General features: G+C 49.5%; 8 protein-coding genes across 8 annotated transcripts; 3 read left to right on the forward strand and 5 right to left on the reverse strand.

The window, feature by feature from the left end:
* Positions 1–299: 299 nt before the first annotated feature.
* On the reverse strand, positions 300–1109 carry CI109_106522 (60S ribosomal protein eL39; the record flags this gene model as incomplete). The annotated part of the gene is made up of 4 exons (XM_032003876.1): positions 300–347; positions 451–461; positions 526–619; positions 1107–1109. The coding sequence occupies 4 exons, from the start codon at positions 1107–1109 to the stop codon at positions 300–302; spliced, it is 156 nt and encodes a 51-aa protein (XP_031861874.1).
* Positions 1110–2167: 1058 nt separating this feature from the next.
* Positions 2168–4918, forward strand: CI109_106523 (uncharacterized protein; the record flags this gene model as incomplete). The annotated part of the gene is made up of 6 exons (XM_032003877.1): positions 2168–2413; positions 2470–2539; positions 2609–2759; positions 2832–4490; positions 4553–4764; positions 4830–4918. The coding sequence occupies 6 exons, from the start codon at positions 2168–2170 to the stop codon at positions 4916–4918; spliced, it is 2427 nt and encodes an 808-aa protein (XP_031861875.1).
* A 655-nt stretch (positions 4919–5573) lies between these two features.
* On the reverse strand, positions 5574–7859 carry CI109_106524 (uncharacterized protein; the record flags this gene model as incomplete). Its single annotated transcript, XM_032003878.1, has 4 exons — positions 5574–5874; positions 6049–6519; positions 6768–6827; positions 7357–7859. 4 exons carry the CDS (start codon positions 7857–7859, stop codon positions 5574–5576), a joined length of 1335 nt encoding a protein of 444 aa, XP_031861876.1.
* A 587-nt stretch (positions 7860–8446) lies between these two features.
* CI109_106525 (uncharacterized protein) lies at positions 8447–9809 on the reverse strand (the record flags this gene model as incomplete). The annotated part of the gene is made up of 4 exons (XM_032003879.1): positions 8447–8621; positions 8680–9197; positions 9262–9441; positions 9504–9809. The coding sequence occupies 4 exons, from the start codon at positions 9807–9809 to the stop codon at positions 8447–8449; spliced, it is 1179 nt and encodes a 392-aa protein (XP_031861877.1).
* A 315-nt stretch (positions 9810–10124) lies between these two features.
* Positions 10125–12402, forward strand: CI109_106526 (uncharacterized protein; the record flags this gene model as incomplete). Its single annotated transcript, XM_032003880.1, has 11 exons — positions 10125–10245; positions 10322–10391; positions 10461–10543; positions 10634–10769; positions 10880–11033; positions 11117–11347; positions 11557–11701; positions 11766–11922; positions 12015–12105; positions 12248–12316; positions 12385–12402. The coding sequence occupies 11 exons, from the start codon at positions 10125–10127 to the stop codon at positions 12400–12402; spliced, it is 1275 nt and encodes a 424-aa protein (XP_031861878.1).
* A 272-nt stretch (positions 12403–12674) lies between these two features.
* CI109_106527 (uncharacterized protein) lies at positions 12675–15593 on the reverse strand (the record flags this gene model as incomplete). The annotated part of the gene is made up of 13 exons (XM_032003881.1): positions 12675–12845; positions 12929–13159; positions 13215–13340; positions 13399–13543; positions 13603–13696; positions 13757–13832; positions 13899–13905; positions 13969–14055; positions 14125–14198; positions 14251–14590; positions 14697–14844; positions 14942–15462; positions 15544–15593. 13 exons carry the CDS (start codon positions 15591–15593, stop codon positions 12675–12677), a joined length of 2070 nt encoding a protein of 689 aa, XP_031861879.1.
* Positions 15594–16047: 454 nt separating this feature from the next.
* Positions 16048–17583, forward strand: CI109_106528 (uncharacterized protein; the record flags this gene model as incomplete). The annotated part of the gene is made up of 4 exons (XM_032003882.2): positions 16048–16273; positions 16448–16604; positions 16845–16997; positions 17238–17583. The coding sequence occupies 4 exons, from the start codon at positions 16048–16050 to the stop codon at positions 17581–17583; spliced, it is 882 nt and encodes a 293-aa protein (XP_031861880.2).
* A 492-nt stretch (positions 17584–18075) lies between these two features.
* CI109_106529 (uncharacterized protein) lies at positions 18076–20004 on the reverse strand (the record flags this gene model as incomplete). Its single annotated transcript, XM_032003883.1, has 6 exons — positions 18076–18452; positions 18512–18785; positions 18846–18862; positions 18928–19011; positions 19069–19461; positions 19533–20004. The coding sequence occupies 6 exons, from the start codon at positions 20002–20004 to the stop codon at positions 18076–18078; spliced, it is 1617 nt and encodes a 538-aa protein (XP_031861881.1).
* Positions 20005–20752: the final 748 nt, after the last annotated feature.

Genomic DNA, 20752 nt, shown 5'->3' on the forward strand with positions numbered 1-20752 from the left:
GTGATGTACAAACCTCCAAGACCTCGCGGTAAGATTGAACGACGGTCTTGAAGGCTCTGCCCTCTTCGCACTATCCTCCTCCTCTGATCCATCCATCCCGAACGCTCTCAAACACTCTAATATCCCAAAACTCTACTATCCCTAAACGTTCCACTCCCTATTTCCACCGCTTTCCAGAAAGACTATACCAAATCCAACATCTCTAATTGTTTTGTTTTTTTGGCGAAGAAATGATAAGTCGGTCTGGAGAAGCGAAAGATGTAAAAGAATGGAATGGACAGGGGAGGGTCGTATTGGGCTTAAAGGTTGAGCTTGGTTCGTCGCCAGTGTCGACGCTTAGCGTTGTACTGTGAGAGTGAAGGAAAGACAAAGACATCAGCACCAGTCATCTAACATTGTCGCGTTTTGGGACTGGTCGGAAAGACTGGGGAAGAAGGAGGGTAGACTAACTTGGATGCTGTCTAAAATGGGTTAAGCAATACATCAGCATACCATTTCGTCCTCCGATCGAGACAAACAACTCACTGTCAGTCTTGAGACGGAACCATTGGGGGATGGGTCGGTTCTGACGGGCCTTCTTGGCGAGCCTTTGCTTGATGATGAAGGTCTTTTGGGAAGGCTAAAGGAGAGACGACGATTGTCAGTTTCGGTACTAGCTAGTGCGTACGAATCATGCCACAACTTGAGAGGGATGTATGGGTGGACATGAGAGAGGGCGGGTTTGTGAGGTCTAACCGGATGAGATGTTCTCGTGAAGGGGCGAGTTGAAGTTGGCGTAAGGGAGAATATCGATTGAGTGTTGATAGGTGCTAGCGGAGCAGGTTTCGTCGAAAGTCGAGCATGGTCGTTTTGTCCAAAGACATGACCATACCCTCCTCCCTTCAGAACATCCCTTCTCACTACTCCTCATCACACTCGATCTCTGACTCCCTTCTACGCCGTTCGTCCCTAATGCACTTGAACTTGAACATCCCCTCCCGGTCTATCCCTCACGCTCCTCCTCCTTCTATATCATCCAACGACCCATCTCTCGCATCGTTCCACTCTACTTCATCTCATCCCTCCTTCCTTCCTTTCGTCCGTCCATCGATCCGAGCGACACTCACCATCTTTGCTGATTCTTGTCGTGGAATAAACTTGAAGGCTGAAGAAAGGAGAAATCGTATATGTTTTTGCTCAAACGTTGAAAATCCACAAACCGTCACGGACACAGACACCACGCAACGACTACAGTGCTTGCTGGCTCGCAGTGTAACGCAAACCGTTGCAACGAATCGTCCAGGTGCAAGTGTGAGTGAGAGTGAGAGTGGAAGGGAGTGAAAGTGGCAGTTTCGCTTTCAAATTTCAAAACGCCGACGGTGGCATCTGTCCGGAGTTTCATTCTGTGGCACAAACCGAGGGGTACCAGCGTGTGAAATGACCTCCACCTCCACCTCCACTTTTTTCTTCCGGTACTACTACCGTATTACGGTTGTTGGATGTTGGTTGTAACCGAATTCAGGGCTGAGACGGAATTTTATTGCAAAAACTCTAAAAAACGGAGCACATCCCACCGCGGCTCGTGTGCCGAATTCAGTTACTACTACACTACTACTACACGTACATCACTTTTACCCTTGATGAAATAGCGCTAAATTGGATTTTTTAGTTTGAGGGCTGGGCGCATGGGGGAGGGGGGCAAGGGGGGCGGAGTGAAAGGGTGACAAATCAATACAATAGACGATATTGAATTTTGATGCCGGTTAATACCCATGCGACCATGCAGTGCTGCAGTGCCCCCATTCTCTGATGATCAGATGGGAACCGTTCGATCGGAACCATCTTGTTCTTCCTCTTACCTCACCGAATTAGGTAAACTCCTTCCCCATTACCATATATTACCTTTTCCTACTGTATGAGTAACACGTTTTATTACAAAGCACTCACCACCTGGGTTTTCCATCAACTCGGTCTGGATTCCTACACAACAGTTAGTCTACCTCAATTCAACGCTAGTCCCAAAGTGATAGACCATCACCTGGCTTTGACCATCATTCATCCCATTCAATCAATCGTACCATAAACATATCCCGCTCTTTTATCTCATCACAACAACAAGAACCGTTCTTTTGATCGTCCCGATAATCATCGCCACTCTACATTTCTACGACGTCACATAGGAGAGAGGATGGCCACTTTTCATCCATATCAACACTCTGCGTCTTCCGTCTTCGACACGGGCAGTTCCGCCTCTCCCGACGGATCTGAAGGTACCTCTTCTTTGCCCGGTGGTCTGGTAGATGGGACAACAGGTGGCGGAGAAGGTGGGATTGGGAAATGGACCAACCCAAAAGCAGCACCTGTCAAAGCGGCTTGTCTGAGCTGTAGGACGAAAAAGGCAAAATGTGATGGGAAACAACCAGTCTGTGGTCAGGTAGGTCACTCATCTATCTATCATTAGAGTGGAGCTGATAGTCTGGAGTCAACTAGTGCTCGAGAAAAGGATTAGAATGTGTCTTTGTCAAATCAAGACGGGGTGGTGCGAGGAAAAGACGGCAAGGTGAGTAAGAACGAGCAACAACATGGTGGCGGCGGTAGAAAGACGACATCGCTGACATCTAACCAACAGTCGTCCCTCCTACCGCTCTCGCCGACTACCTGAAGAAATTGGACGACCTTCTCGCTGCTCCTCTGCACAATGATCTTGGTCAAGAGACCATAGATATGACCAACGAAGATACGACCAACATTGTCAGGCAATTCTCCACACGTGAAGAAGTGTAAGTGGAGAGCTACCCATGTCTTGTGCAGGAAGGGTCAACGCTCATACATCCATCGTTTGTCGTGTTTAGGTTCCAACGATACTACGATGACGTCCACCCGTTCGTCCCAGTTATGCCGCCGCGAGGATACCTCAACATGGTCCTCCCGACTCTCTCTCCAGCCTCACCATTCCTTCTCGCCGCTCAAACCATCCTCGTGCTCGTTCCTCATCCCAACGACCCTAACCCTAAATCGTCAAACTCCAAACGACTTCGACAAGGAACTTCCAACGCTCTCGGCGCCCAAACACTCGAACTTGTCGAGTCTATGATCGCAAGCGGTACCGCCAACCTCGAATGCGTTCAAGCATTGATTATGTTGAGTTTGTGGGAGTGGAGTAATTCTGGAAGTACAGTACGAAACCGTGCTCGGTCTGCGCAAGCGGTCGAACTCTCCATGACACTGGGATTGAACGAAATGGACAAATATGGACCTGGTCGTACAGTCGAAGGTCTCGATTGGCAACGCGATATGGCTCGACGAACCTGGTGGACCGTCTACACTGCCCAGATTGTCTCGTCCATCGTATCCGGTACGACCCCCGTTCTCGGTCCGGATGACCCTCGAGTTCACGTCGATTTCCCTGTCTGCTCGATCGACGACCACACATGGCCAAACTACGCGGCAACCATCAGACACTGTGCTAGGATTTTTGCATTGGTCAACTCGGTTTACTATGCCCAAGTCACGGAGACATCATCGTGGGGACAAAAGGCCGACGGAGCTCCACCTACACCCGAGGACACGGAGATGACCAGAAGGAAGATCTTGGAAACGGACAACCAGGTCTTGGAGATGCTCAAGGAGGCTGAGAAGATGAACGTGATCGAGCTGGTCCCGGGAGGAGAAGAGGAGGTCGTCCGTAACCTGCAGCTGGCTGCTCGATTGGGTCTTGCAGTTCTGCACATTCACATCCATCGTAATCAGGCTTTCCCAGAAGTATCACTTTTCAGTAAGCGCATTTGCGGTCTGCCACAAGCTCCCGACTTCTCCAACTCGCCCGGACTTTCTACGCCTAATACGCAGCAAGGCGATCTTGGCGTTCAGATAAGCAACGGAGCTGCTGGAGGCAATTACCACGACGGGACCATGTACAGCGTCGCCTCTTCGTCCGGGTATTCTAGTGGAACACCTCAGAAGCAAGAACAGATGACCGGATTTGACCAGGGTGTGATCAACACGAACGGATCAGGCAACGGTAATGTGACAGGAACAATGGATATGTTCAACAATGGATCGTACCAGGCCGACTGGAGCAATGGCGTCGATGACGGTCAAGCCGATTACGACTTTGTGAACGAGATGTGGCAGCCAGAAACGTATCCCGAGGATTTACCCGCCCCATGGTTCACCTATCCCGGCGGCGCGGCTTCGCTCTATGCGCCGGTCTACCAAGATCCTAGCCATTTCCCGGCGTCCATCGTACCGATCAACACCCCTCCTTCCGCTTCCGAATCAGCCCACAGTCGACGATTGTCCGAAGTATCCTCCTTGGCGTCGGCCGGTAAGCCGCACAAGGCTTGGGGAGTCGACGATAAATCGGACAAGGTATTGCCCCCGCTCGAGAGTAACACTTTGGACATCTTCCCGCCTGGTATCAGTTTGGCGAGGTGTGCCACCGCCGCTCATACGATTGTGAGATTGGAAGTGTTACATCGAAGTGCAGTCATGGCGATGTGGGATGGACCGTGAGTGTCTCCGTTATGCAATCCAATACCGACGTGTGCTGATATCATTGCGTGTTCTGTAGACCCAAGTGGGCACCATTCTGCTCTTGTGGTTTAGTTACCGGTGCATACGCTTTCCTCCTCTTGGCTCTGGCGGTCCAAGCCGAGTCGTCCTTCTCAGGATACACAAACTCGAAATCAGAAGAGGTCGAAGCGCTCTTGACCAACGTAAAGGTCATCTTGGCCGGTCTCGAGGCTTACGGTGTCATGTGGGCAGGTATCGATGCAATGGCTGGTGAGTGACAAACGTCTCTCTCTTTTCAGCAAGACGCGTGCTAATCCCAAGTCGCGATATTATAGGCGAAGTCAGAGCTGCTCTGGAAGCTGCTACGAGATTACCGTTCGAGGTTCAAGCTCAGATCGAGGCGAATACCCCTGTGGAGCAGTAGTACCTAACTTGGACATAGGCTGTGTACTTTGTATGGAAGGGGCATGAGGGCTGTTGTAGAATAAAGCAGAGGCGTTTCGTCTCAAAAGCAGAGGTGTGGTGTCTTGGAAGATAGACCACTGTAATAGTTGAAGAAAGGGAATAAGTAGAAAATACAGTGGTAAAATCGTATCGCGTCCTTGGTCATTTGTTTTTGTAATATAATTGTTTTGTTGCGCTCAATATGGATAATTGTGTTTCTTGGTTTGGTGTTGGTCGCGATACACTGTGTAGTCTGCAGACGCTTGGCACTGGTCTTTTGGATCTGCTTGAGCCGGCCTTGTCGTTCGGTGTGTGCTTACGAAGTGCTACGGTGGTACAGTAGACCAAGGAGGAAGTGGCGTGGTGAATCTAGATATGTACGTCTGGCGTGGCACGTTACATGCTCAAACTAATCAGATGGGACGCAATGGTCATCCGTATTTGAGGCGAAAGGAATGAAAGTAGTCAAAGGTCAAGTACATACAAGTTACACGGACAGATACATACACATGTGGTACTGTTGAACAATGTGTATTGTGAGTGAAAGGAGGGGTACGATACTGTAGCAAGATACAGTTCTACCGTGTTGACCGTCCCCGCAGAAGGAGGTTTTTACGAAGTACGGATCTGCGTCCCTACCTAACTTCCCACCCACCAAAACTATATCTCCTAGCAGATCTTCCAGATCTCGCAGTTAGGGGAACCTCTCCATCTATACCTGAACCACCGAAAGAAATACGTCGTTTAATCCCCTTACCGAATCTGAGATCGAGATGTATTTTGGACCATCGTGAGCGATGATCACCCTTCGTTTTCGGGTTTGCTTGGTGTGCTTGATGAGCGTGGTGAGCTTGGTGAAGATGGTGGAGGTGATGCGCTGTGTGGATGGACGTGGCGCTGTGGGGGTTAGGGTTGGTATGATGGGGTTTGTGCGATCTACATCGGAGATGAGGGTCGTCAGCGTTCAATGAAATAGCGGATTGAAAGACGCAGAGTCGAAGTGCAGTACAAGCAGGGATTTTGTGACTACTCGAACTTGTACTGGTACAGAGACAGGGAAAGATCGAAGATAACTCCTTTTCCACTGTCTTGTTGATGTGACTTACTCACCCATCAATTCTGATCTTCAATCCTACTTTCTTCTTCCTCTCATTCCACTTGCCCTTTCTTCCTCCTTTATCTCCTTTTGGTGCACGTATACGGCTCTGGTCTGGTTGCATCCCGTGATGAAGCTCAAATTCGAATCCTTGAACCAGTGGATTCCGTCCCGGATCGACCATGGGAGCAATTTGTCCTCCGCGACGATCACTAACGTTAGTGTTGCATGATATCCCATCTTCCACCGCGTTGTTGAAACCCTCCATGTTCACATCACCGTTGTCGTCGAGATTACGACTGGTATTGTCGGTGGTCAATGGCGAAAGCGAGAGTGAGCCTAAACCCGAACCCGATCGTGATCGCGAGAGCGAGTTTGTTTGGGAATGATCAACACCGATTGGCAAGGCGTTGAATAATCCAGCTTGGAGGGTAAGTTTGGGCAAGGCGGCATAAGGTGCAGGATGGAGAGGGATAGGTAGGGGCCTGTGGCACAGAAAAATACAGAGAACGTGATTGAGGATGGCAGAGGTTGACCAGGAGGGATGTGGCAGAACAAGTGGAAAGAGTGAAAATGCCAGATTGGGAGGTTATAGTGGACATATGCGCGTACAATTAGGAGCGGGAATTAGATGATGTAGGAGGATAAGCATGGGAGTGATCAGCAGTCGGTCCGTAAGCAACGCGATTTAAAGAGGGGTGTAGTACAGTACATGACACAACGCCGCACTCACATCGGGTCAAGAGGATGCGGTTCTTCTGCGATCGTCAAGAATGATCCTTGGACGTAGAGACTAAGTATGGAGGTACGACTAGTACGTCAGCGAGAGCGTGGCACCAGAATACAGGAGATAGTTCAGCAGTATGCCACTGTCCATTTGGCTGTCTCAGTGCCTTGAATGCAGATGATGATCATGCCTATGGGGTGATGGGTCATACGAATATGTGTGAGTTGCAAATGGGTGAGGGGCGACAACAACTGCGGGGGACAAGCTAGGCAATATCTGCCTGAAGAGGGTATGGTAGCAGACAGGGGGAAATATGTGGCCCGTATTTGGATTACGGTTGAGAGCCTAGGCCACGCACTTGGCATGGACGATAGGTGGCGTAGAGCGATCCAAGACGAAGGATGAGGAAGTAGCGGTCGGGGAGAGCAGGCAGCTAACAGCTAGCACCAGTACACAACCGATCCAGGAACCCAGTATACCGTCGTGTAGGAGGAGATAACAACCTGCACGACCACATGCGGACGGGGAATATCCCACGGATGAAGAACGAACCACCACGCAATCAAGAAAAACAAAAACGACCGCGCGTACTCACTCCATACCCATACTGCCACCGCCCCTCCCACCACCTCCACCTCCGCCTTCCTCCCATATCCCTCTCAGATGCGTCCCCATCACCCTCCTCACTTTATCCCACCTGATACCCGCTTCGTGTAATTTTTCAGCGAGGCTGATCGATTCTTTCATCAGCTGTTTGGCGCTGTTCCGATGGGGAAAGAGATGTTGAGTGAGGAGGAGAGTGAGATGATGTGCTTCTTTAGGTGTGAGAGGGCGATGAGTCGGTGTCCTCGTCGTTGTTGTTAGTTGAGGATTCGGAGCATGATCGTTTGATTGAGACTGAGCAAGATCTGATGTCTCTCTAATATGACAACTAGGAATATCGTCTTTTGACTCCGATAGATGGTCCGGTGGAGTAGGAGGCGAGATTGTGAAGGAAGGTACTATAGAGCTTGGACTCGGAGTGGACAGTGAGAGCGAAGCGAATATCTCGGATGGGGTTCGAGGTGTAGGCAGAGGCAGACCGAGGAGGGAGGTCATATTGGCGTGGCTTAACGTATCTAGTTGGTATTCGTTTGATCTTGCAATTGTAGGAGGCTACTGATGCTCGCCACTGATCACTTCACTCTACAACGATAGTCCGTTAGAGTGATGAGTGTATATTTGTCACTGTAAGTGACCTGATTCTGTTTTTCGCCGTGCTTGTATTCTGTTCAACGTTGGAATAACAGTCAAATTAGTACCACGAAGGCAGATTGAGCTATAAGCCAGTGTGCCATACAAAGACGACAACACTTATGCGACCATCAGGGGGAAGATATCAGTAAGTCGTTCCTATCATCCGCCTGTATGAAAAGTGTAAGTCCACATATGGCAGGATAGCTAACCAAAGGAGGGTCGCGTCAATGTGTGTTTCGTGCTAGACCGTCAAAGGACGATAGTTTCACCTTAGAAGTGTGAATGAGGTCAGTCCCGTATGAAAGGTAAGACCTCTCGCTCGGCCGGGCGACTTCACCATCCATATCCCGTACTCGGCGAGGCTGAGCACGACATGGTCTGCATATGGTGCATTATCCGTATTCCCGACGCAATGCAATGCAGAATGATGATGCCCCCGCACACACACCTTAACCCCTGTTCATGGTGTTCCCCGCTCCTTTCTTGTTCTCGTCCGTATACCTCGCCCAGTTCTCTTCCTTTTGTCTCTTCTGTTCTCCCTTGATCTCGGCAAGTTCCGTACCATCGTCTTCTGCTGCCAATTCGAGGAGCTCCGATTCCGTAGGTGCGTCATACGATGCTTGTCTATGAACAAAATCCGTCAGCTCAATTACAGCGATCATACCTCTAGAAGACGACTCACCCTCCACCCGTGATGATATTTCCTCTTCTTTGTTCTTCCTGGAGATACTCATCGATCGTCATTGTAGGTAATCTCCAACTCTGCTTGAAAACATCACCCTTCAATCTCTCCCTATCTGACATCGCCTGCGTAGACGGCAAGATCGTGAATGGTCTCAATACCCTTCCTCCACCCGAAATCAATTCTCTAGGTCTATATGTCCCTGGTTGTCGATCTAATCGCCATGTCGAATCTTCCTCTCCTCGTGTCGTATCCCTCGAATCGTGTTCTGACACTTCTGAGATTGATGCAGGAGCGGAAGCCAGTAGCTCGAGTTCCATCGTTATGGAAGATAAGGATGATAGTGTGAGAGTGTGGAGTAATCGAAGGAGGAGCAGGGTGGTCGTGCGAGAGGCCTCAGAGGTTTCTTCGGGGTTGACAGAGGTCGATGAGGATGGACGACTGCTTTCAGAAGGAAGGATGGACAGAAGGAAGGCGATAGGCGATGATGATGGTTCGGGTTGGTCTCGGGAAGAGCTCTGCAAACATGCACACAATAGGTCAGAATGCCGACTGGGAACGTTGTCTGATCACGCTACTCACAGCAATCTTCTCACGCAGTTCCTTCTCTCTCCTGTATTGCCGTATCTTTGCTTCTCTCTTCTTTGCAGGATCTTTCGATATAGCACTTTGTCCAGCAGCCGCCGCAGAGCTCTCTGCCTTCTCTTCGGGAGTGAGTACTTCGTACGAGCTCAACAATTCGAGAAAGCCACCATAGGCCGTCTATAAAAAAGCCAACCCATCGTCAGCTTTATGTCCTCAAGAGACAATGATGCGTGACTTACCTCTGCTCGTTTCAATGCACCTATTCTATCTTCCCTTCCACCCAAGCCGCTTTTCTCCTCGCATCCACCTAGGACCCATCCAACACTCATGAATACCAATTCTCCATCTGCGATCTCTTCAGCCGATTCGTTCTCGGAGAACACACCGAGGGTACGTAGCATCCGTTGGATCAAATAGAGACTATCGAGCGCAGATGAGAGGGTTGATTGCGCTTCGGCCGAGGAGAGGGAGAGGGTATCATCGAATATGGGGAGGAGGGATCGGAGCGTCTGGGCATAGAACAGAGGGAGCGGGAGGTTGGACATGTTGGTGTGTATCGTAGTATAGCTGAGTAAGAAAGTAGTGATGATTTCGAAGTATCATTTAGAGATGGTGGCAAGTTGATCAACTTGCGAAGGGAGTTGTCGGAATGTGGAGACTCCGCATCTATCACCATATCAATTTATGATTCGTGATTTTATTGTGATTTATCCCGAGGGAGTGAGCGATGACCTCCACAGACGAGCCTCACCGTACACAGTAGAGAGAGAGACGATCACGCGTTGTCATACATAGCTCACTTAACTTCCTCTCCTCTACATTGCTCATCAACAACATACCTTATCTTTCAGACAAACACAATGGCAGTCGTACCAGAACAACCTACGTCCTCGTCACAACTCGAGCAGGCCAACGCGGCCAGCACTTCGGATCCTGCAAAGGCTGAGCAGTTGTACAGAGATATCCTCAGTCGGAAAGCTGGTATGTCCACTCGACTTATCGAAGCGTTATCGGTCATGGTGATGCGCTGAGCTGATGTATTTGCGTTTGCGTGTAGATGACGAAGATGGACTGAGAGATCAAGAGACAGCATTGGTCAAGCTCGGCGCGCTATATAGAGATCATGAGTGAGCTTCCAATCCATCAATTATCGTTGAAGACAGCAAGCTCATGTTGCTTTCAATCGATTTGTGTAGCAAAGCGAAAGACCTCGCTCAGCTCGTTACGGACTCGAGAACGTTCATGTCACAAATCGCAAAAGCTAAAACAGCCAAGCTGAGTGAGTCACTGTGTTTTCTGTAGCCTGTCAAGATAAGTGGTACGACACCATTGACAAATGCTGATGATATGCACATTTCGCGCCACGCAGTCCGAACACTCATCGATTACTTCCCTGCCTCAGCACGAGATCTGCAAATGCAAGTGACGACTGATAATATCAAATGGGCAAGAGAAGAGAAGAGAGTGTTCTTGCGACAAAGCTTGGAGATCAAACTTATTGCCTTGTGAGTGGTATTCCATCTTCTATCGTCAAGTCCAGGCGCAAGACAGAATACACGGGTTGCGGTCATGATCTGCCAACAGATATGAGCTGACAGTGATGGAATTTGCGTAGACAACTTGACTCGGAGCAATATCGAGTAGCCCTCACAGCTACGGAGGATCTGTTGAAAGAATTGAAGTTGCTCGACGACAAGATCATCCTCACCGAGGTGTACCTTCTCGAATCAAGAGCAGCCCACGCGATCCAGAATCTCCCTCGAGCAAAGGTGAGCTTTTGACTCTTCACCTTCACTGGGAACCCCACTGTGGTGAAGCTTGCTCGCGCTGACACCCTCTGCTACAACCTTAGGCCGCACTCACTTCCGCTCGAACTACCGCCAACTCCATCTACTGTCCCCCTTTGCTTCAAGCCCAACTCGATCTTCAATCAGGTGCCATCAACGCCGACGATAAAGATTATAAGACGGCTTACTCGTACTTCTTCGAAGCGTTTGAAGGGTTCGGTCAGATCGATGAGAAGGATAAGAGGGCGTTGAGGGCTTTGAAGTATATGTTGTTGTGTAAGATTATGATGAGTTTGGTGAGTCTGGCGCGTCCTCGACCCGAAGACCGGATATCATGTGATGGAGAGTGTTGGTTGTAGAGGAGACTGGGAAAGCGGAGTAGCGAGAACATGGGGTTTGACACGGATTGGAAGATTATGGCTGCTTGTCTGGTCACTACGAGGAGCACAAATGGCAATGAAGGGACATATGAAACGGGGCAAGTGCTAACCCCTTTGTTCCGTAGCCCGACGACGTTCCTCCTCTGCTATTGTTGAAGAGTGCCGCTCCTCATGCTGGTAAAGATCTCGATGCGATGCGAGCGACAGCTACAGCGTTGAAGGAAAGGAGTTTGGAATTATTCAAAACCGCTTTGAAAGATTACACAGAGCGTGAGTGCTACCCCTCCTCCCTTGCTATCCTCTATGCTCAAAGGCTGACTTGCGATAATCGTAGAACTCCAACAAGATCCACTGATCAGATCACATCTCTCATTCTTATACGATACCCTTCTGGAACAAAACTTGATCAGAGTGATCGAACCGTATTCTGCTGTGGAATTGTCGTGGATCGCACAAGAAGTCGGACAGAGCTTACAAGTCGTCGAGGAGAAGTGAGTGCCCTTTGATTCGAGCTGTAACACCCCCCTGGGGCAATAAGGCCAACTGTGGGAGGGTTACTAATGTGTTTTTGATACGGCAATAGACTGAGTCAGATGATCTTGGATCAAGTTTTCCACGGGGTATTGAACGAGTCTGTAGGCACATTGGAGATTTACGACGAGCCTCAAGAAGAGGTGAGTAGCGTCGTGCGATCCATCTATCCTACGCCAAACCTGTCTCTCTCTCTCTCTGTCTGCGTCTTCGCATTCCGTCGTTGCGGAAAAAAGGTACGTTGTAGAACACTGCTGATGTTCCATGTTGGGTTCGACTATCTAGCCAATGTACAACACAGCTTTGGATACGCTCAAACAGGTTGGAGAAGTCGTCAAGAGTCTATATGACAAGGTGAGTCAACCAAGCTACATCACATCGGTTATGGAGAGCTTCGACTGATGATAAATTGACAATTGCAGGCTACGGTCGTCGCGTGATGTAATTAGAGAGAAAGACAAAGCAGTTTGTGATTATGCATCGCGTTACGACATGTCTTGAACGGTCATAGTGATGGAAAGGGTCCATGTGGTCGGGATGGGCATAGAAGGCAAGGTGACGACTGATGCATTTCTTGAAAGCTACACAACCACAATATGGTCGAATGATATGATACCGTTGATAAACACTTCATTCCTGCTTATCATCCCGTCCATAACTACCAACCTATTCTTTCCTCTCGTTTCTCTCACATCGTAATGAGACGATAAAATCAACCCTGCATCCACAGGGCGACGAGTACTGCCATATGGACTAATCCTATTGCTGAGCTCCACGAGAACTTAGGTTCGAGCACTATATCGCCTGTGGCCAGTATGATCAACACAAAGGCGATCCAAGGCGAGATGTCCATTGAGGTGATATTGGGTTGTAGGGAGAGAATCTAACGAAGATTGCGGAGAGTTCAGCTTCCGCCATCGTCGTTCGTTACAGACTGGAGCAGTACACGGAGATCTTGACACCTACCTTGAGAACGAAGATGATTCCTCGACCGACTTTCCCGCTGGCCTGAGCGGTCAGATCGGACCTAATCTTATACCGCTTCGATTTGCTTGACGATGACGGATGATTGTCCACAGTCGTGGTCGAGAAAGTATCCACGAACGGAGAGTCCGAAGGCGATCGTTCGTCTTCAGGCGAAGGGAGAGCAAGTACCGGTCTGACAGGAGAGTGGGAATACGATCTCTTCCATTGAGGCTATAGATACCATTATCAATCACCAATTTCCTTCGAACCTATCGCACCGACTTACTTGATCTGGAAGAATCGCAGCTTCGTCTTCAGGTTGACCGGAGGAGAAAGGCCATGGCGAACCGAGTCGTCTGACCAAGCTTCCAGCGGCAGAGGTGAATCGTCCTTCTGAACGGACTTTGGTCTCCTACCACCTTGAGTTTAGCTTGACAACCTTCTTTAGATCTTGAGTGAATATCACTCACCAAACCCCGGAGACCTGTTCTGACTTTCTCCGCAGTGGGCCTCTCTTCCGGTTTGACATGTGCAAGCTTTGAGAGGAGTACTAGCAGATCACGAGGGATGTGTCTTCGCTCGAGAGATTGAAAAAGGTCGGATGTAGGGATGAACCTGTACTGGAGAGTCAGCTTCGAACGCTCCTCGGTCTAACAAGAGATGCAACAGCTTACCCAGGATAAGAGACGATCTCCCGATGTAGGGCATCGTAATCTTCCGTTTCTGGGTATGGCAGTCGAAGGAACAGCATTTTGTGCAAAATCATGCCTACCCATAATCAGATTGTCAGTTGCACCCGTCCAAAACATCAGGAGGAAACTGGCTCACCTAGGGACCACATGTCGGCGTGCGAGTCGGAAGGCCGATAATGACCGTTCGGACCAACCACGAGAGTTTCAGGCGCCTGCACCGAGGTTTAGCCTACTACCTGTATATTTGAGAACGACATCCGGTTAACAAGACGACATACCATATACCTGGAATGTGGGTACAATGTCAGTGGGGATCCTTCAAGATGGTTCTGGAGGCACGCGACTCACTCCATTGTACCCGTGTGACCTGTTCGTTCCTTTTGGCCTCTTATCATCTCCTCTGAAGTACCGAAATCAGATATCATTGCTTTTGGTCTGTCACACAGGGACGACATCAGCTCACTCCTTGTTGTATTATAGACATGCCTGCTGGGGGACACTCACGTGAGCTTGCCTTCTTCCCAGTGAAGCAAAACGTTTGAGCATTTGAGATCGAGGTGGAGTATCGAGTTAGCATGCTGTGTTAGAACACAATCAGCGGCTGTTCAATCTGGCTAGTGTGGTACTCACAAGAAACGCCAAGCCCTCTACTACATCCCCAAAGAGCTTTGCTACCTCCTCCAGACCCAACAGCATCACTCCTCTATTCTCCTCTTTCCGCCGTCTCGGTGGAGCTCCTCCAGACGCAATCTTAGCTTTGTCTTCCACTGCACTTTGCCTTCTTTTCTTGAACGCTTTGATTCGCTCTTCCTTCGGTAGCTGGCCGAGCGACTCGGCATCGCCAATATCGCCTGCAGAAAGATCTGGTCTTGGTTGATTTGAGTGCGAGCGCGTGAGGAGAAAGCTGTCGAGATTGCCGGCTGTGGCGTACATCATGAGAACGTGGAGCGCGGTGATGGGAGGACCGAAGCTAGGTGAGGGGGTCATTAGTGGGTAAGTTCGTTTTCAACATTAGAAGCAAGCGTGGATTTGACGAGTGAACACTCAGTGCGACGGGGTGGAATGTGATGGCTTACCTGGAAAAGCGAGTGGTGTCGATCCATGAATGGTGATACGGTATGACATTGGGATGTCTGAGCGCTTCGAGCAGCTTGACCTCCCGTAGCATTTTGAACAGGTAGCTTTTTGATCTTCCCACAGCGATCTTCTTCACAGCATATGTTCCTGTATGTATGGAACATCAGCTCGGAATTAAGTGTACAAGCACAGCAATGACAACATCATGTGCTTGTGAATGGAGTAATGCAGAATGAAGGCTCACCCAACACATTGCCACCTATAACGTGCGTGGCGAGAAAGACACTTCCCTCCGCTCCCATTCCCAATTTAGCCTCCTCTCTAAAGAATCTCTCATAATACCCTCTTGCTGGCAGCTCGCTCTCGTCCAAGACATCATCATCAACATCCGTATCCACAGTCGCGGACCGTCCTCTCAATCTCGGTGAAGGTGGTCTGGAACCTTCGTGCGCCTGCTCGAGGATTTGGAAGTACCTCGTTGGGGCAATTGGATGGGGAGGTGTGGTAGAAGCGAAAGAAGAAGAGTCAGCCGAGAGTGGTGGTTGTGATGGTGGAAGAGGTTGTGAGCAATATGGACATATGGGTCGAGGGGTTATATCGTCAATCTGGGAAGAAGGGGGTAATAATAATGGTAATCGTGATGGTCCCGCATGGTTGGATGGTGGTGATGATGATAATGGAGGGGGAGGAGAGGAAGGTGGATGAGGTCGGACTTGGAGAGCGTGAGACGGAGCGTGGTATAAGATCAGTTGGTTGGAGGTTTGTCTACGCAAATGGAAACGGAATATATCAGTGGCGGCTTGGCTACAACGGCGGAAGAAAGATAGTATGGAAGGTTCAACTCACCCGATAGGTGTCCAGGGGTAGGTGTGATTCTCAACAAGACTATAGTCCATCCTTGTCAGTCTGTGGGAGGTTTGGAGTGTATAGCTGAAATGCAACGATGCTCAATGGAAAGAGACGAAAGGTAAGTAGAGAACGGTGGTCCTGACCGGGTGTTGATACCCCGCATTCCTCCTTACACCCTCTGCTTTCCCACGGTTGTATTCTTCCCCCCGTACCTCACTCAATGGACACCTCCGAAGCGATGCGTCCACTTGATGCTCAATCGTCCGTCTTGTTGTTCCCGGACGAGATATGCTACTCAACGTCAGCGGTCTTCCAAACGATTAGATTATACAACGACCTTTCTCCCTCCCGCACTTGAGGAGATTGTCGACGTCATCCTCATCAGCTATAGCGGTCTCGCGGTTCACATACTAGCTCCCACGTCGTCCACCCTTTCCCTTCCCTCTCATCCCCTTCGGACCTTTCATTACTTAGGTCATCTCGCAACGTCCCCTCCCCACCATGGCGTCATTCTTCAACTTCTCCTCCACGCCTCTCGAGATCGAAATCAAACTAGCTGGAGAGGACGATCGACGTCAAGTCGAAGTGAAAGGCGATAAAGATAAGAAGGAGCTCTGTCCTGTATACTATGATGGCGAGAGCGTGGTCGGTCAGGTCAATGTGAGGGTGAAAGACGGGAAGAAGTTTCAACATGATGGGATAAGGATAGAGTTAATTGGGTCTATTGGTGAGTCCCCTTTTCACCGATCGCCATGCATGACAACGAAGTTTGCATAGACTGGGATTGACTGACTCGTATACCTTCTCAATAACTGTCCCCTTGTTCCCATATCTCTGTGCATCACTACTATCTCGGTACTCTGTTGCTCAAACGATTCGACGTCCGGGCCTTTCTCCACAGAACTGTTCTACGACCGAGGGAATCATTACGAGTTCGTCTCACTGGCTCAAGAACTCGCTGCAGCAGGCGAGATGCGACAAGCTCAAACGTTTGATTTCACGTTCAAGAATGTGGAGAAGCAGTACGAGTCGTATTCCGGTATCAATGTGAAGTTACGGTGAGTACTCCACGTCTTCATTTCAGGGGAGAGCAGTAGCGCTGGGTAGGGAATGTGTACATGGTGTGGAGATCAAAAGGGTCTGGTTTATGAGAGGAGGAATACGACATGACACGCTTCACATCCATTACTTCTTCTCCTGCACTCTACGCTACATGCTCTCCCCTCACGTTTGCCCCACTATTTCCTCTGGCAGCCCTCACCCCCGGTACAATAGCTGACATTCCACCCACCCCGCAGATACTACCTCCGAGTCACCCTCAACCGAATCACGAAAGAACGAGAATTATGGGTCCACTCCTACCGAATGCCACCAGAAGCGAACACGAGTATAAAGATGGAGGTGGGAATTGAGGACTGTCTGCATATTGAGTTCGAGTACAACAAAGCGAAGTGAGTGGGTGTGTACTTAGGCTCCGTTGGTGTAGGGGTTGTCGGAGAGGTTATCTGGGGGCATGTCGAAATGGCTACTGACGTTTGATGCTCTGCTACTCTGTTCTCACCCCACTCGTCTTCGCTATCTCTTCACCTTGATCTCCACTACTCCTCGTCTACTTCGCGTTATCCCTATTCCCACCTACCACACATCGACCCTTTGCGCTCGACCTTACCCTCGCCCACTCGCCCACCCAGATATCACTTGAAAGACGTGATCGTCGGCAAGATCTACTTCCTCCTCGTCCGTATCAAGATCAAACATATGGAGCTCTCCATCATACGACGCGAAACGACCGGTGCCCCTCCAAACCAATACAACGAATCTGAAACAATCACCAAATTCGAAATAATGGATGGGGCGCCCGTCCGTGGCGAAACGATACCGATCCGTCTTTTCTTGGGAGGATTCGAATTGACACCCACTTTCAGAGATGTTAATAAGAAATTCTCGACGAGGTATTATTTGAATTTGGTTTTGATCGATGAGGAGAATAGAAGGTATTTCAAACAACAGGAAATTACAATTTTCAGAATCCCGTGAGTTGCGTCTCTCCTCTTCCTTCCACCCTTACACAAAGAGACATTGGCCCGCGTGTCGGGCTTGGTGTCAAATGAAGCAGGGGGGAGAACGGACGTGGGAGCAAATCGTTGTTTCGAGGGATGTGTGGAAGGAAGATTCGATGATGTACTAGGTCATCCCCGCTGACACCACTTTCCACATCGCAGGGAGAACTAATCGCCATGACCGAAAACCGCTCGTTGTGTTATAGATTGAACAAGAAGTGTGTTTGTATACCGAAGAGAAGTACCGATAATACCAGAGCTTGCGATGCTTTATGCATGGTATTTGTGATACTGGCAATGCCCGTCATTGAGCACAGCTTGTAGCGCGGGGAACGTCGCCAGAATTCGTTGCATTTCTCGCATTATAAGAGTTACTTTTCTATACTATATGTTCTCTACTTTTCTCAACGGACTGTCTTTACTTATTCTTGCTATTGGCACACATATCACATCTTGACCAGATCGTAGCTCATCCTTCCCACTTGACCTCTTCACCCTTGCCCACATTCTCCAAAACGTCCTTTACGATCTCCCAATCACCCTCACCCTCTACCCCCGTCCTCCAATTACTGACAGCTATCCTCACCGCGCCTACTCCACGCCACTTGGTCCCGCTCACATACATCTTCCGACTCCCATTGATAGCTTTGACAAGTCGAGCAGAGGACGTAGGGTCGTCCGGAGAGAAGGGGGAAGAAGAGGTAGAGCGGAACAAGACGATGTTGGAAGGGATAACCGCGTCTACCTGGAAAGAAGGTGGAGTGGGGTTGAGGAGTTCGTAGTATGGTGATTGGGAGATGAAAGTAGCTATTCGTCTTGCGAAAGTTATATTACGAACGATGATATCTTCAATCGCGCAAACCAAGATCAGTTTGGTACTGTCCAGCGGGAAATCATGAACCCACCTCGATACCCTTCTTTACCTAGACTAATCATACTCGCAATCAATGGCAAAGCTCTGAATCGTCGGGAATTCTCCGCACCAACGTAGAGCGGACTCGTCACTTCCCGAGCTTGCACCGTACCCTCAGGAAAGACAGTAGCACCATCATTGGCTTCGACTCCCGCTGAAGGTTTACCAGCTGAGAGGTAAGCTGGGGCCGAGGCAGAGGGAGGTTGGAAGACGTTGGTTAGGGATGATACGTGTCGGGTGTAGAAGATACCGCAATCGTAGGGCACCTGAAGTAGAGAAGTTCAGCCAGTGTTCAAGATACCAGGAAGGACAACGTAGTGACTGACCTGCAGCCATTTGTGTCCTAGTATGAGGGAAATGTCAGTCAATCAATGCTTGATATAGGTTGCCTCTGCAACGGTGACTCACCATCTAGGGTCAGACTGTCGGCTTTGTCCATGTCCTTGGTATACGGAGCTAGCTCAGGCATCAGCCCGGCAAAGCCCCCGAAAGCTGGTCACAAGTGATATCAGCGGGTCATCTCCCAACTGCTCGAAAACACGAACTCACCCGCATCAACATGCAACCAAGCTCCATACTGTTTACTCAACCTCGCCACGTCTCCCAGACCACTCCCGAATCCACCGGTATTCACCTCGCCCGCTCCGTAGACGACGATCACACCTCTTCCTACCTCTTTTTCGACTTTCAACCTCGCTTCGAGAGCTGACAGATCAAATGCCAGCTCGTCATCTTCCGCAGCGGGCAGTTGGTGGATGATAGTCGAGGACGAGCCGAGACCGACTAAAGAGGCTGCTTTGGCGATGGAGAAGTGAGGATGAAGGGAGAGGATGATTATAGGTGGTGAGGGGAGTGTGGGAGAGGATGGGGGTCCATCCTGAGCGTAGGAGTACCCAGTTGGAAGATGGGGCGAGTGAGCGTAGAGGTAGTCCCGGGCACAGGCTGCAGGATGAATAAGCATAAGTCGATATGCAGTCTCATATATAGTAGCACGTTCGGTCGGTCAGACTCACCTAGACCCAAGATGTTACTTCCCGTTGCACCGGTCGTGATTGTCCTACCCATAAAAGTATTCCTTGGAATATCGATCAAATCCAGAACCATCTCCAACGCTCTCTGCTCCACCGCGGTACTGATAGTCTCTTCACTCAACGTGACCTGAACATTCTCATCATAGCTTCCTGCCAGTATATCTGCTAATTGAGCAGCAGGCGTGACGCCACCTACTACAAAACCGAAATACCGAGGTCCGTTTTGGGCTTGTAATACCCCCGGAAGGAGGGAAGAGAGGAGATATGAGATTGTCTCGGAGGTACCGAGTCCTTGTGCTGGGAGAGTAGGTGGGAGCGATGAGATGGCGTCGGATATCGAAGAAGAGGTAGGTAGGACGGGGAGGTGAGATAAGTCCGTGTGTCGGTTCTGAAGATGGGAGACGATGCGTGTGAGGGATGAGGTAAACTCCTCTTGAGACAGAGGGTCGGCCATCGTGTTCAAAACGGGCGGGGCTCTCTCTTTTGAGATTGGGCTCAGGAGGGGGTTGTCGTGGGGGTGCAATGATATGATCAGACTTTGAGATTGACTATGTACTTCCTTTTATATGAATCATAAGACGAGTCGACTTTTATTATTTTGTTGATAGGTCTGAGCGAGTCGAGAAGATCAGTCAGCAATTGATAACAATTCAAGATAACAACATCCGAGTCTGCAAAACACGAGAGTAGGTAGGTATCGATACCCCTCGCCGGAAATAGCCGACATTATTCATTTGGAATCAGCCGAGATGAAAACACCTGATACCGCATGATGTACTTTATTCCCACGTCATTATCCTATTTTGAACGGAATCAAATCCCCAAGCTGAAAGTTGAAACGCGACCTGGAAAGAACAACGACGCGTGAGAACGAGTGGTGAAAGACACATCACACCACACACAAAAGACAAAGAATCATCTCACATCGTCTCATTTGCTCAACCACCTTGTAACGTCTCGACGACATCTCATATACCTTCACCATAGTACCAGCTAGTTTGCTGAGACGTTCGGACAAAGAGAGAAGAACCAGTTGTCGATTAACTCGGTTTTAGTTCATCGCCTCGCTCGGACCTCCATTCACTACGTCCACTATCGACATATTCTAGTTTCGCTTCTATTCCCATTGGACACTGTGACGACCGACTTACGAGCCATCGATCTTGTTGAATTGCTTCGATATTGACCTGGATTGACATCCC

The sequence above is a fragment of the Kwoniella shandongensis genome, chromosome 12 (genome assembly GCF_008629635.2).
Source record: "Kwoniella shandongensis chromosome 12, complete sequence".
NCBI classification, from domain to species: domain Eukaryota; kingdom Fungi; phylum Basidiomycota; class Tremellomycetes; order Tremellales; family Cryptococcaceae; genus Kwoniella; species Kwoniella shandongensis.